Below are 16,603 nucleotides of genomic sequence, written 5' to 3'. Positions count from 1 at the left end.
CAATTTACCAGTCATTTTTACTGGGTGCAAATGCAACAAAAGGAATGATAGGCGTATTACAATTCATTGAAATCAGAAAAAAATGTGGTCCAAAGAATTAGCATTATTTTTTGGTCTTCAGAAAAATATTACATCTCAATAAAACATTAGGTGATGATTGTGTGTTTAGTCCAACTGGAAAATCCAGGGGAAAGTTTAAAGGATTAAGACTAGTCAAGCCAAAGCCAAGTGCTGCCCTGAACCCGGGGAGTTACTGTCCATTCTTCACGTTGAGCATTTTTTCCTGTTGAAAACAAAAACAGTGAAACATTATATAAACAAGACAAAAAAAGACAGATTTTAACATTGAGTTTAGGGTTGAACAAGTTCAGAAAAATGTCAAATTGTGATTTTCCTCACAAGCATTGCGATTGAATAGAATCCTATTATTGAAACATAAATGGCAAATCTAATCCCAAAGTCGAGTAAAGTTGACAAAAAAAGATTGAAATATGAACTGACATCAATACATTTCATTTCAGAACACATTTGTACAGATCTAAACTACAGGGTAAGTGGTTTTATTTTTCTAATTGTGCCCATTCAATTTCAGAAGTGCAACAATTTCCAGCACAAAGACTGCAAATTGCGATGTGGATTAGATTATACGAGTAGATGCCATATCTGGTTAAAGCCAACCAACCAAAGTGTTACTACAATGAAACTTGTAAAAGTCGTACTTTAATCATAGTTTCCAGCTTGATGGCGTCTGCAGCAAACTTGCGGATGCCGTCAGATAGTTTCTCCACAGCCATGCGGTCCTCGTTGTGCTGCCAACGGAAAGACTTCTCATCCAGGTGAATCTTCTCCAGGTCACCGGCCTTAGCTGCAAAACAACAGCTGACTGTTAGAGCCAAACTCCCACACAAGTGACCATGGGACTTACTATAAGATTTCACTTTTTCCTTGTACTTGGAAATAAACTAGTACCACATATACTCTATTTTTTATCCCCCCCCCCCCCAGCTACCTTTACATACCTCTGTGGTATGGTCATGTGCTCCAAAAAAAGATCATTCATAAACTTCAAGTATTGCAGAACATAGCTGCATGTCTAGCCCTGCGCTGTTCGCCATGTACGAGCACTATTCAGATCATAGCCAAAGGCTAATTTCCATCCATTGTCCCAAATTAGACAGAAGACGTTTGAAGAATTTGGTTGTCTTTTTTTTTTTTAAATATTTGTAATAACAAGAAGCCTAAAATTATGCATTATAAAATTGTCTAGTGAAGCGACCATGTCTATCACTGACGTAAACAAAAACCATCATCATCGTTCCTGGGCCTAGAACTTGTGCAATGCAGAGAACAATGTTGAACAAAGCTGCTATCCATTGGAATAGCTTTAACAGCAGAGGGTTATCTAACAATATAAGACATTTTAAAATGTGTCTTAAAAAAAAAAGAGCCAAGTAAACCTTTGTCTTGTTAGCAAAATAGCACTTTAAAAGACATGAAATATCTCTTGCTGTGTAAATTTTATCTAGTGGTACAATTTTGGACTCCTGTTTTTTAATGTATGTATATTTGATTGTATTTTTATTTAATGGACCCATAGACTGTATAAAGAAGTGGACTAAGTGAGTGTGATGCCACCCATGGTGCTCAGCTCCACTCAAATGAAGCTCATCAAGGCATTTGGTTACAGGGCAAATTTGGAGCCAGGCTGCATATTTGGAATTTTGACCACAAGTATCATAGCAACCAAAGAGCTAAACTGGCCCTTCCCGCCCGCACCATTGGTTTAGCCGAGGGCAGACGCTTAGCAACGCTGTCAATCAAACCTGTTGCTAATGTTAGCAGGAGCAACTTTGGGGAAAGAAGGCAGCTGATTTGTTGCTTATTAATGTTTATATTGTTACAGACACAATAACAAAATAAAAATACCAGGATCACGTAGGGAGGGTTAATGCGGACATTTTAAGACCAACATGACGAGCCTGACAGCAGCATTTATAGCGAGGGGGCGACAGTTGTAATGTAAAGTGGAGCCAGAAGTGCAGCCCATGATCACTTCCTATTTGTAATCCAGCAGCTAGCAGGTTAGCCATGTCCATTTGTATATACAGTCTATTCATGTACCCCAGGAAGACTAGTTGCCATCACAGCTCTGCAAGACGACAGGTACCTTTGTCCACATGAAGCATCTGTGTCACGGCACTGTGGTCCTGGCTGAGTTCGGCTAACAGAGAGGGGGAGATGGTGAGGAGATCGCAGCCTGCCAGCGCCTTCACCTCTCCTGTATTTCTGAAGGAGGCTCCCATCACCACAGTGCTGTAGCCAAACTTCTTGTAATAGTTGTAGATTTTAGTGACACTGATCACACCTGGGAAAACAAAGAAGGAAGCGTAAAGTGAGCGATGCATTGGAAGATGTCATCGGTGGTTCAGTACAAAGATGTGGTTTTACCAGTTTCAGTTTTACCATAAGACAAATAAACAAGGTTTCAGAATGCTATAAAAATACAGAACATTACAAAAAATAATAATCAGTTTACCATGATTATATTCTGTGAAAAAGTTTAATTATCACCAGATTTAATATTCATTAGTTTTCTTCACTCATGTGGTTGTCTAAAAATCTTTGGATTTTTATGAGCCTACATATTAGGGGCATGCATTAATTGCCACAAAGTGCACAGTCGCACAATATATATATATATATATATATACACACAATATATCCCAATTAAAGCTAATTACAGTTTTCATAATAACTGAGATTCAAAGAATTATTCATAGAGCGAGGGCTGTGCATTACAGGACAGGCAGATGGAATGAAAGTGAGAGATGCATTTTAAGCAAAAAGGGAAGTTAACAGATTCTACAAGTAAAAACCTCCATCCCAAAATACTTTACCAAAATAACTGACTTAAAATGTTGTTGGAGCAGTTTCTCTCCAACAGCCAGGTTTCTCTCTTACCCACTATAAATCATGAATGAAATGGAGCACAGCAACCTCGATGTGTAAACATTAAAATAATATAAATTGATAAGTGCAGTGAAGACAACAGGTTAAAAATGAGGATGTTTACAGAGGAAGTCAGACATGATGGAGAAACAAGTTCTCAGTAAAGTGTTGATAACTACAGTGCTCATCTTTTCTGACTGTAAACTGCATTACATCAGCTCAAGGAGGCCAGACTCTTCTGCACACAACACCTTTTAAAGCTCAAGGCAGTCATCTGCTAAAAGACTTATTCAGTATCTTGATACTGTAATATATCCATCACTACATCTAAATTAATGAAAACTTGAGTGTTGCTTGGGTTTAGTCATCTCCCGTCTGTTCTGCACAGAACACCACTCAATGCAAATGTGTACTTCAGTCTATTTAAGCACAAATACAGACCATTTTGTTTATGTAAAACTTGCAGATGGAAAAAAACAAAATTTTGGTTTGCTCTGTTGTTGAGATGCTTTAAGTTATCAGTTTGAAGTATTGCTTTGAACTTTCAGATCGCCTTCAGCAAGAGCCATTCCAGATTGAAGCGAGTTCTGCACATTTATCAGTGTTACACATGTGATAGGTTAATCATTTCATGTATGTACAACAGAATTTTAGTCAAGCACCTGATGGAGTTCCCCCTATTGTCAGGATGGATACATGGGCCTGCATTAGTGTGATAACTAAGGAATAGATTCAATACCATGATGTGTAATAAAGTGTTTTTTTTCCTCAACAGAAAATCATTTTCAACATTAAATCATAGTACTTTTATATTACCATGTGGCCTTACACCTGTGTAATCCCTCAGTTGTCCAGGTATGTTCCATAGTGGTCTGTGGGTGTATACTAGTCTATGTGGTCTCATACTTCTAATACAGCTCAAGATCACTCTAAAGCTATTCAGGAAGGATTTATTTCTGTCCCATAAATGCAACTTATTAAGTAGTAATATTTCCTCAAATGAATATCTAGCTTTGATACTAGTATTAGTATTGATTAGCATTTAATTTTTGATATATTTGACAACCCCAGCCTGCATAGGGGGGTCACTGTACTACACCATCAGCTGTAGTAGTGAAGTCCTGAAAACTCACCTGCTCAAAATTGCCTTCAAATTACTTTTTCATTTGCATTTTGTCTGTCTTTAACTGTGTGAAGCATCTTTGAGTGTCATGAAAAACGCTATACAAGTGTTTTATTATTAATAATGATAATAGTACTAATATTGATATTATTATTATTCATAACAATATTAATAATATTATAGTGAAGATGGTTCTTTTGCAGTCTCAGACTTGCAGGGTAAAAGGAATACTAGAGTTGAATCATACAATCATTAAAATGGCAGATTTACCTGGGTCTTCGTGAGGCTCGTAGCTCTTACGCTCGGTGTTCTCCTTGTACCAGTCCAGGATGCGGCCCACAAAAGGAGAGATGAGAGTGACCTTAGCCTCAGCACAGGCCACTGCCTGAGCAAACGAGAACAGGAGCGTCATGTTACAGTGGACGCCATGTTTCTCCTCCAGCTCTCTGCAACACACACGACAAGGATCTAAAGTTTTTGTAATATGCAATGAAGTTAAAAAAAATATTCAGACCTATTTGGAATATTTAATCCTAAGCGTTCTGATTCTGGATGGATGTGTCCCAACATTGATTAAAACAGATTTACTCAGGAAAAGAACATTCATGGTTCATGATTTTTATGGTCCAAGCCAATGTTCATGTCCATTTCTCAAGGTTTCCTCTTATTATTGGCCAAAGAAACACATAAAAGGCCAGTGACATCAACACTCTCCCTGGTGACTGGGGGCACAATTAAGGTCCTGCGGACAGGCATGGAGGGACCCTATCCAACATAGGCCAAACAGATTTGGGTTCTATAGGTGCACCAAGATGTGTAGTGTGCATTGGACAGTAACAGATTTGATGTAGTTTTCCAGACCTTTATGAAACCTACACTAGGCAAGGCAAGTTTATTTGTATTGTACAATTCATACAAAATATTTCAAAGTGCTTTACAAGATAAGACATTAAAATCACAATACAAAACATAAATAAATCATCATAAAATTAACATTAAAAAGGAGAAAAGTGCAGAATAAAAACCTTTCAGTCATATGCACAGCTAAAAACAGAACTGTTTTGAACCTGAGCACAGGACTTAAGTGCTCATACTTTCTGGTTCTAGTCAGGACCCGAGCAGCAGCAGCGTTCTGGATGTACTGCAGCTGCCTTACCACTCATTTCGAGAGGCCAGTGAGCAGTACAGTAGTCCAACCTACTGGAGTCAACTGCATGGATAAGTCTCTCCAAGTCTGGTTTTGACAGTATACCTTTGCAATGTTTTTTAGATGGTAAAAAGCTGCAGATGTTATTGATTTAATGTGGCTGTTAAAGTTAAAGTCTGAGACTATTATTACCATTAGATTTCTAGCCTGATTTTAAGGTTTTAGAGAGAAAGACTGGAGGCGACTGCTGACACATTCTCCATGTTTCTGTGGGCCGAAGACTATGACTTCAGTCTTGTCTGATGTCTCTGATAGCACCGTCTCCTAACAGCAGCGCATCTCTGACCTTGATGTTTAGCGCAGATCACCTGTCTCCCTGCGCTCTTTTGCCAACTTTATTGCCCTTGTTTTTTGTTTTTTTTTAACAAAAATCATTTTCTGTTTGTATGTCAACATCAGTGTGTGACAGTGGTAAAAATCTGTAAGGCGTATTCTGGGTAATGCAACCATATTAGCCTTGTGAAGACAAGAATGCCAAGCCAACTCAACAAGTGATAAAAGACAAACCTGAGGGATCCAAGCTCATTAATTTGTTGTTGATGGTTCCGACAGCGTTAACAAAAAGAAATCCTTTGGTTTCTTCCCACGGACATGTCGCTGGCTCATCAGAAATTTTGATTAAAAAAAAAAAATGTAAAAATTGTTTAAAAGTCTTGGTTTACTGAACACATTTTCCAGCAGTGGAAGAACTAAAATGATTAAAAAGCAAAGAAAAGGAGGAACCAGCAGGAGCAAGCTAGTTTTGCGTCTGCGCTCTTCAGGTAGTCATATTTAATCTCCTTCCTGCTTGTGACTACAGCTACAGTCCACAGAAAAAACAACAATTGTAGACTTGGGGACATTATTAACTTGTTGCTGCTGAATTTCATAGTACTTGCAGAAAGTGCCCTAAGACCAGAGGGCAGTTTCATTACACAAATTTTTAAGGATCTCTCAAAGCAATGAGTTTTAAAGCCAATTAAAACGTCTTAATGGTCTTGAGCCTACTTGTCTTTCAGAACTGCTTTTCCACTACAGAGTCTTTGCCCTCATCTGTGGAACAGCCTGCCAGAGGATCTCAAAGACCAAGTTGCCTTGACTCGTGCATGCACGAAACACCACAATTATACAGATGGGCCGGCATCAGAACACATTCAGGCTATTGTGCCAACGGCAATAACAGTGTAAATATATTAGAACGTAAGCATGTGATGTACTGTTATGTTCATTTGCACTGTCATTTCACTTTTACATTTAGGTCTGACCATCGTCCTGATGAGGGACAAATTAAACTGCATCCAGAACCCAGAGAGAAAAAAATAAATAAAAATCGCAAAAATGAAGTAATTAACAGGAATGGATATGCCAGCTCAAAATGACTGCTCATAAAGTTATACTTTTTTTCCTACAGGTCTTTATCAAAAATTAGAAAAGACCTCAAACTTAGATTTTTAATGGGGGGTTTGGTGGAGGTTTGGTGTCTCTGCCTTATTTCCCTCCTGGGCCCTGTGTCCTGGAAGAGTCTGGGGTCTCAGCCTCATTTCTTCTCTGGGTCAGTGTCCTAGTGGCTGTGGGCAGCAGTCTGCTCATGGTGCAGATGGCTCCTCTAATGATGCTTTCTCAACTGGTTGGTCTGTACGAGCACGTGTGCGCATGTGCGCGCGCGTGTGTGTGCGTGCGCAAAACTGTGGTTGTTGTGGCTGTCAGCATTTCAGTTTGATTGTGTGGGCTGGCAGTTGTGTGGATAGGCTGTGGGATAAATTTAATGGACTGTTAAATTATAAACCCTTTTCATACAAAATAAATGCAAGTTTGATTAACTGGTTAATTGGTTATTTCCTTTAACACTTTCAAAATGAAAGCACATTTAAACAATATCCAAATTCCTACACTGCCATTTTATATAATGCTCCACGTAATATCCATGTACTTTATAGAATTTTGTGTGCAAAATGCATCAATGTATATGACTGTACAGGATGGGATTTGGGGCAATATCATGGTTAATCAGAAAAGAAATGAATGAAAATGAAGTGTAAAGAAGGGAACTAAAAATGCAGGTTATAGTTCAGGTGTACTGAAACATACTTGCCAGCCTGGATTCCTTCCCATGTTGATGACAGCTTGATTAGGACACGTTCTTTGCTTATGCCTGCCTCTTCATACAAAGATATGAGCCTCAGGGCTTTGGCTACCATTTCATCTTTATCAAAAGACAATCTGCAAGGTGTCAGACAGACCCAGAAATTAGTGCCTATTATTAATAATAATCTTAAATTGGACATAAATTGTAATCATCGGATTAGAGGGAATATGGGAACTGACCTTGCGTCCACTTCTGTTGAAACCCTGCCTGGGACCTTTTTGAGAATCTCCAAACCAAAACTGACAAACAGCTTATCCATAATGTGTGCGATCTGCTCCTCCTCAGACCTGCACAGAGGCATTAGAGTCCACATACACTTTAGTTTGTGGTTACATAAGAACTATTTTAACATGAGCTAGGACTTGGTGATTAAACAGGACTGAATCTCGAGCTTTCGATTAATTGCCAATTATGTGGTGGGGCCTTTTAAAATTGAGGTCCACAGTGTCATCTGTCAGTAAAAGCATGTGGTTTGGAGCAGATGTCTCAAGAAATCTCCTTTTTTTTTTTTATGTTAAACAATACAGATTTTTAATCTGTGCCATTTTATGTTAATGAAATAGTTTATTATACTAATTGTTATTTTGCCTTTGAAGACACTAAATGGAATTGAAAATCAAGAGATCAATATAGAAAAACAATGCATCACGATTTTTTTCCCCCACACATGGCCTAATAATACCCTGCGCCTCTGCTAACATGGCGACAGACACATTGTTTTACATTGTGAGGAATTCATTCTCATTTCTGGTGTAACTTAAAGCAGTTTTCACGTGTAAACAACCCCCCCCCCCCCCAAAAAAAAAAAAAAAAAAAAAAAAAAAACAACAAACAACTTTTTGCATTAAAATATCAATAGTCAAATGGCGTGAGAACTGAACCTACCCTCCTTTGGCAATGCCATACTTGATGGCTTGGTCGAGCAGCTGCTGGTAGGCTGGCATCTTGGCAGCAGCCAGGATGAGAGAAGGATTTGTGGTGGCATCCTGAGGCTTGTACTGCTCAATAGCTGCAAAACAATTGGGGGGGAGAGACAAAAAAAACAAAACAAACATTAGGACTCCGGAAAAGCTAGTCACCAGTCAGAAATGAAAAACAGGCCTGTCACATGGTGCTGTATTGTAACTATACTAAAATTTCAAACTTAATATAGACTTGCTACCACAATGCTAATAAAATATATATATTTTAATAAAATTTTGACAATTGATAGAATGTGATTTTCAACATTAAATAATGGTATGTATACTAGTCTATGGTCTTATATCTCCGATGCAGCTCAAAATCATTGTAAAGCTGTTCAGGAAATCTTAATTTCTGTCCTGTGAATGTAACTTAGTATTGATACCTGCTCAAAATAGTATCTAGTTTCAATACTAGTTTTAGTATCAGATTTGATACTTGACAACTTTAGTCACAAGAACGCATTTTGAAGTGCTATATACTGTTAAAAATTGCCAATAAAAAGGCAAATGACACCAAATCATGCCACGGACACAATAACCAGATCATTAAAAATATGCACAGAAATACATGACTAAACAATAGAAGTATTTACAAAAAGTTCTGCTACAATACACATGCTGCTGTTAAAGTGGCAATTCAGAGTCCTACAGTCAGTATTAAGAGAGGCAGAAATATTGCTTAATACAGAGCATAGAGCACTGTGCTGTAACCGAGTACATTACAATTTCATATATAATTTGGGGGAAATACCTGCTGTACCCGTCTCACCCAAACACTAAAACATCTGCCTCAACAATGGCCATGAAAATAAAACTAAAAAGTATAATAATTCTACAAGCTAATAAATGGAAAGTTCATTAAACCTCCTTTATTATAAATGTTTTTGTAGTTCCACTATTCTACTATTGTTAGCACAAAAGAAATTTGTATAGGTGTTGAAATAAAGGTTCATATGGTTCAAGCACAAATATTTATACTATTTTTAGAAAACAAATTAGTACTAGACACCAGAGGCATGTTCAACAGGAATGCGCAAAAAAAAAAAAAAGTATATAGTTTTTCATATTCTCAAAACATGAAGTACAGAGCTTACTAGAGTACAAAAAAAATAAATTTGTAAGGACTTATTAATTGGGACAACACAATCAAATACACAGATTTTATTTCAGTATACAAAGTTTTGAACAATCTGGCTCCACCTCCTCTAAATGAGTTTGTGAAAAAAAAAAAATTCAAACCGGACAAGAGCAGGTTCTAGACGTGACTGGTCTGTGCTGTTTAGGGAAAGTGCTTTTGGACAACTCTTTTGCTTATGGAGCAGGTCAGACGTGAAACACACTGCTGCTCATATACGAGAGCTCTCAACACTCACAGCATTTTTGTATCTTTAAAACAGTGTTTGGTAAAAGTTTAACCAACAACCCCTCAATATAAAAATAATAATCTTGTTACACATGGTGACATATTTGACCCTCGAACAAACTTCAAATGAACTGTTCTATAATTGTATGTACAGAGAGTGTGTATAGTGAGTGTGCTGTGTTACGCGTGTGTGTGTATAGCGAGTGTGCTGTGTGTTACGTGTGTGTGTGTGTGTAGCGAGTGTGCTGTGTGTTACGTGTGTGTATAGTGAGTGTGCTGTGTGTTACATTTGTCCTGTAGACTGTTTTATATCAACCTGCTGAGGGACTGAAGACGGACATTAGCCATGTTGGATATAATCTTTACACATTTACATTTTTAAATTTTCAATAATATGTGCTGTCCCTTTACAAGTAAATAAAAGGTAAATGTAATAGTGGAACACTGTGGTAAACAATCGAATCGAGATCGAATCCCCAGTGAAGGGCCAGTGTTCACAACAAGATAATACACTCATGGGATTGACGGCACTGTTAGAATTCACACACCCCCTGCTGGACAAAGTTCATACTGACATTTTCCACAACTTTCAGAAAAAAGAAAAAAAAAAGATTTGAGGTGTAGACACTAAATATTACAAATATTAATTTAACATAATTTAAATAACACTACTTAACCAGGAAGCAATATACTACAGTGACTTGACAACCCAACTAGTGCTTAACAGCAGACTATAATGGCAGAATGTTGTTGCTTCCAGCATGTATTTACATGTCCCTTTAAATGAAAAAAAATTTACACATTTACATTAGTATGGCTCTTGGGAAAACAAAACCTCATTTTCCTCCATCTGAAGTATGCCGTCAATAGCAGCGCTGACAGAATATTCAATCATGTTGGAGCAGGGTTTTGTAAGGTGACGGAACAGTTGGGCAAGACCAATGGTGTACTAATGAGCCACCACCAGTCAAGCATGAGGAAGTGACTGTCCCAATAAACAGCTCAGTCCACCTCAGCCTGTCACAATTACAAATTTTAAAGTGCAGTATATTGCTGAAGAAACTATTCAACTGCTCTAAATGTCAAATATTAAAAACATGAGCTACAAGAAGAAGAAAAAATCTGGGCTTAACTACTTCATTATATTTAGAGTTTTAAAAATATTATACAACAATAATAGATTTAAAAAGGTAGTATATTGTGTAGTATATGGGCATTCAAGAATGCAACAGGCCACAAAGGGAGAGAATTGAAAGGCACTTTCATTGACAATCCCATTGAAAGGAGCCACTTACAGCACACTTGTATTGTTGAGTTTCTTATTTTAAACGTCTGTCAGAGCAAGAAGTTGCGTCAATCAAATGACAGTTAATACCACACGTGTTCTTTGTTGGACTGTTGACAGTAGACCTGTAGTTGATTTAAGACATTTTTGGTTAACTAAAGAGATGTCCTCTCTATCGATAAATTGACTAGAAGCACCTAATCCAATCCGTTTTTGCATGAACTCCCAGCCATTTTAAACAAATTTACTATGAAACAGTGTTTTTATATTAAAAAAAAAAGGTAGATAAACTCTCCAATCCTCATCCACTTCACACCATACAATCTCCCCTCTGCTGTAATCCCATATAAAATCATTATAGTCTAAATAATTAATCGACTAATCCAAGCTTTGGCTGACTAAAACACCACTTAACTGAGTAAATGACCAAAGAACTACAGCACTAGCTGACTTTTTACTACAGTTCAACTACTTTTTACTTTTACCACGCCCCTATTTTTAGTCGACTAATCGATAGAAAGAGCACTACTACTACTGCTGCTACTACTACTACAACTACCACTTTGATGGGACTCTGTACTACAACTACCCTACACTACTATTGAACACTGTGTGCACTACAAGGCTACATGAATTTTGTAAAGTCATCCTGAGTGGACAAAGAAAAAGAGCTCTGCTTTACATCACAGCCACAATAATGCAATTACTGTTCCTCATTCATTTGTGTTGAGAAAGAAACCTGTCCTTGTCCTATTGTTTCATACGAGCACGTACACAGAAACCACACACTTATTTCCTCTTTACAAAACTTTACATTGTTTTATTTTAGGACCAAACCTGGGCCAACCTGTTAATACTGCACATGCTGGATGTATGGAAGTTGCATGTATTAACTAAAGCTCACACATGCAACACGACATTGTAATGAGCCATAGTGGTAAGCAATGTGGTCTAAAAGGGCTAAATATAGTAAGAAATCCGCTTATGAGCTTATTTGCAAACAGTCAAAGTAACTATTCGCAGTGTGTTAGCAGAAAGTTAGCATGCTAACGATAGCAGGCTAATATAAACAGCGTGAACCACAGCTAGCGTTGGTAACACACTCCCTCCAGTTTAATTGACACAGAGGTCATTGACATTAGCTCCACTATCGCTCCTCGCTTCCCGGAGGCTTAGCCCGCTAGCCTGGCCGCATTAGCCCCGGGAATTTCTGTGTATTTACCGTTAAAGTCGCCCGTATCCGCCACAACCACGGTGTACTGCTTGAGCTGGCTAAGCGCAGACTCCATTTTTCGCCGTTTGTCCGGGGATGCGCTCGACATGATGAGGCCGGGAGAGGGGCGCTTATATACCGCACAGAGGAGCACGTGAGGCGGCGTGGATGTGTGTGACAGCGGCGGCGTCGGGAGCGCGCGGCCCTCACGAGGAGTCAGTGAGGGCGCGTGCACTGCTCTGTGGTGTTATGAGGCAGTATGTATCCCTGATTAAACAGGATAGGCTTTGAGTTAAAGTTACAATTTTCTGCCATTTCAAGGCTTTCTATGTCAAACTATTCTTGGCTTTCTCGCTGTAAGGATTTACCTAAATGACCAAAGAAATGAACTAATGCAGAAGCGAATGGCTGCATTCATATTTAAAATTAGACCTGACCTGTAGACTTTTTCTCTGGGTGTAATAATCTGAATCAAGACCACAGAGGACAACAATTTTCAGACCAAAAGGAAATGTTTGTAGTGTAACCGGTCCAACTCTTTAGATATGGCTCTGTTGTGTTCTGGGTGTAAAGATGACAGAGGCCCAGTCCAGGTTCAGAGGGTCTACTGTTTAACAAATAAACAAAACAAAACTGCTGTAATCTAGGTGTCCAAAAAGCATTCCTCAGCATAAAGTGCACAGCTCTCAATATTCTAAATAAATACATTAATTACTTTACAGTTCAAAAAACAATATGGCATTATATACTACACTATAACAAATATTCCATAATATGGAAAACTCAAATGTAAACACATTTTATATTGCACTAACTTATACTGTACATTTCAAAATATATTTGCAGAAAATTAAATATTGTACCTATTTAGCAAATAAACAAAACACAAACCGCTGTGAGCAGTACAACTCCAGGTTGTTCCTTACTTTTCTACATTGATTTTATTGAAGAAGAAAAAAAAACACAAATGAGTGGAAATCCATTTGATTAAACAGTGCCTTTGGGCTGAAGTGCACACATGGCTTTGTCAAAATCAGAGGGCTAAGCAATCTTCAAGAAAATGTTTCACATTTGGTAATCAATGGTTACTCAAAATTGGGTTTTGCTAAGAAATTCAAGTTCTTGTAACAAGCTTCTGCAGCTGCCCAGCCCCGTGTTTGAGCAGATGGCAGTTGTGAGTTTGGAACATCCTCTTTTCACTGACGCCACAGTCCTGCTCCTCCCTCTCAACATACTGACCTTCTGATGATCTTGTTTGTTAGAGGCAACAGTGTACATCCATCCATTTTCTTCTGCTTATCCATGGCTGGGTCACAGGGGCAGCAGTCTAAGCAGGGACTCCCACACTTCCCCCACCCCAGACATGTCCTCCAGCTCTTCTGATGGAACCCCAAGGTGTTCCTGGACCAGGAGAGTGTACATGTTAAAGGATTTTGGCTTCATAATAATATGGGTCCTATAATAATGCTACATAATTGTGTTGTGATCACATGGTCACATTTGTATACATAGCACTTTTTCACCTTCGGACTGGTAAAGTGCCATGTATACAAAGCGCTTTACAACAAGGAATCACTCACCCATTCACACACACATTCATACACCAGTATACGCAGACACTGAGGGTGAGGTGGGTATAGTGTCTTGCCCAAGGGCACAACAACAGCATTCATCTGTGGGAGCTGAAATCACACCACCAACTGTGTGTCAGTATAATTTGACCACTCAACCAATGCTGCCAAACTTCGGATTAGTGGGCAAACACGCAGCTGAGCTAAGTTTATGGAGCCACAGCTGAGTGATGGGAAAAAGGCTGTCAATACCACCACCATCAGCCAACCACCACCATTTAACACCACTGAGCCACTGAGCTGTTGATATTTCTGTCGATATTGAGCTGCTGAAGGAAAATACCAGCTTGGACAATTTTCAGGCAAAGATCAAAGTGTATCTTTTCTTACAGGCCCCACTGAAACTTTAAACAAGAACAGTGCTCCAATAGCCTAAACGCTTGAGCAAAAATATTTAAGGACCCACAACACATGCCAACTCTATTTCCTATCACTGCCATTCCCCGTCTCTCCACTAGAGGTCACAATTACACCGTCGTTCTCCACTCCTCCTGCTGTCCTCCACTTCACAGAGACGCTGTACATTACGCACGGCTCTGGGTGAAAGGGGGGAGAGCCCACAGCGGCCAAACAACAAGTGTGAAAGTTTGGTGTGGCGTTAGAACCGGCGTGAGGAGCGTGGAAGAGGACGGAGACACGGCATGAGTGAGCGGTGAGTCCCTGCTCAACTTTCCCTTTTTACGCATTCCTCCAACGGGTCTGCCGCTCCTCGTTGTGCATTCTGAGACCGGCTGCTAAGTTTGTGCACACTGCAGTGATTTTCTTGTGATAAATCGCCTGTTTTCCGGGGCCACTTTTGTCTAATTAAAGCGGATAAACTTCGCCAGGGCGCCATTCGTCTTGCGTGAGGCAGGGACACTATTGGTTTAGTTAAGGCTCCAGACGCATTGATTGGACTTGGATAAGTTGGTGTTTGGAGAGAGACGCGCCTGTTGATTTGTTGTTTGTTTGTAATTAGCCATTGCATTGACAATGTTCTTCCTGGGGCTCTCACTGTAGCCTATACACATTTTTATTCATTAATTTATATTAGGAAAAAAAGGAAAGAAATCAAGCCCTGAACAAGGCTATAAAAACTTGATAGACTATTTGAAAAGCTCTATTAAAACTTTCTCCAACTTTTTAGAATAATGTAGGCATATAGAAAGTAGAAATTCATGTTAATTACCCACAACAGTAAAAACAGTATTATCTGAGTCTCAAATTGTGACCCAGGTGCCATTTTTGGTCCACCACAGCCTTTAAAATGTCTAAATATAACATATTATTAGCCAAATGATTAATGGAGAACTTTTGGCATTTTTGGGGCCAACCTTCTTCCTAAAGAATACACAGAGAGCTTTATTTTAAGACTTGTGTAATGTGAAGATATAACTGCACAAAATGTGACTAATCAGCTCTCGTATAGGTTTGTGGTTATAAAGTGATGTGCGTGAATTTAATTGACCAAATCTGGGGAAATAATCTAAATCTGGCCATATATATATATATATATCGTCCAAAAATATCTGTCTTCTAAACAATCACTGTCTGCCATGAAAAAAAACTACATCAATCGATCTCTAGCTATGGCAACAATTAATTGACTATTCCTGACTGTAGCCAACTAAAAATAATCATATTGTAATTAATGTTAGTAATCTGGAGTTTACAGGCTCTAAAAACACACACATGAAAAGACATTTTTAGAAGAAAGACACTAGTATTATTAAAACAAAATGTCAAAAAACGATGTCTGATGTTCAAACCAAGCCACTTTATTCATACCAAAGTGCTTCACAGGCCAAACAGAATCAAATAAAAGATATAAAAACAACAACCAGACATTTGCAACAACAACACATCAGTAAAATAATAGCACTAGTTAAAAGCCAGATCCTAGAGTTGAGTCTTTAATGGATTTTTAAGATGATCAATAGATGTGGGATTCTTTACAGGGATCAGGAGTTCATTCCAAAGTCACGGGGCGCTGACAAAAAAGGCTCTATCGTCTTTGGTGCTGGGATGGGATGAGATGGGAACGCTCAGTAAGTGCTGGGAGGCTGATCTGAGGCCCCGAGAGGCTGCGGAAGGAGCCAGGAGATCAGACAAGTGACCTGGGGCTGCATCATTAAGAGCTTTAAAAACAAATAATAACATTTTAAAATCTATTCTAAACTTCACTGGAGGACAACAGAGTTTAGCTAAAGGATAAGTTGCAGAAGTCCAACTTGGTGGTTATAAATGCATGGTTTTAATATAGCTACGGTACGGAGTTGGAAGAAACTACCTCTAATAACATTACTTTTTGTTTTTCATTAATAATACACCTTAGTCTTCAGTCAACCTTTTATTTGGTGGATAATGTATTTAAAAAGTCTGAAAATGTACAATAGAAATGATCGGGTGACCAGTCAATTAATTGCTGAATATTAAAATAATCTTTAGTTGCAGCTCTAATCAATAAAGTGATTGAGAGAAAGAAAAAAAAAAGTTGTTATGAGAACCCATCGTAACTGCATTTCAATTCAAGAGAGCTAACCTGATATAAAAGTAATTTCTGAGCCAATATTTCAGTTTTTCAAAGTGAGGGTGTCGGGTTGAAGTTGTTTGCCAGTTGTCTGTGTTCCTCATGGTTGTTTAGATTGTGGTGATGTGGTCAGGCTCGCTGCTCTCTGATTGGTTGACCATGTGTTATGTCCCGGAACATGATGATAGGATGAAATAAGCCCTGGACAACATTTGGAATACCAGCCATTCCTG

General features: G+C 38.6%; 2 protein-coding genes across 2 annotated transcripts in view; one reads left to right on the top strand and one right to left on the bottom strand.

The window, feature by feature from the left end:
* Positions 1–3: 3 nt before the first annotated feature.
* Positions 4–12,435, bottom strand: taldo1 (transaldolase 1). Its single transcript, XM_033988866.2, has 8 exons — positions 12,240–12,435; positions 8,290–8,413; positions 7,584–7,691; positions 7,347–7,478; positions 4,343–4,518; positions 2,168–2,365; positions 720–865; positions 4–283 (listed from the first exon to the last, which is right to left on the bottom strand). The coding sequence occupies exons 1-8, from the start codon at positions 12,337–12,339 to the stop codon at positions 251–253; spliced, it is 1,017 nt and encodes a 338-aa protein (XP_033844757.1). The 5' UTR covers positions 12,340–12,435; the 3' UTR covers positions 4–250.
* Positions 12,436–14,406: 1,971 nt separating this feature from the next.
* tspan4a (tetraspanin 4a) overlaps positions 14,407–16,603 on the top strand; it is a 406,837-nt gene continuing 404,640 nt past the window's right edge. The window contains exon 1 of the mRNA XM_055232518.1: positions 14,407–14,513. The gene's annotated coding sequence lies outside the window, so the exon portion shown is untranslated. The remainder of the gene's footprint in view (positions 14,514–16,603) is intronic.

The sequence above is a fragment of the Periophthalmus magnuspinnatus genome, chromosome 3 (assembly GCF_009829125.3).
Source record: "Periophthalmus magnuspinnatus isolate fPerMag1 chromosome 3, fPerMag1.2.pri, whole genome shotgun sequence".
NCBI classification, from domain to species: Eukaryota; Metazoa; Chordata; class Actinopteri; order Gobiiformes; family Gobiidae; genus Periophthalmus; species Periophthalmus magnuspinnatus.
This window is presented reverse-complemented; position numbering and strand designations above follow the sequence as displayed.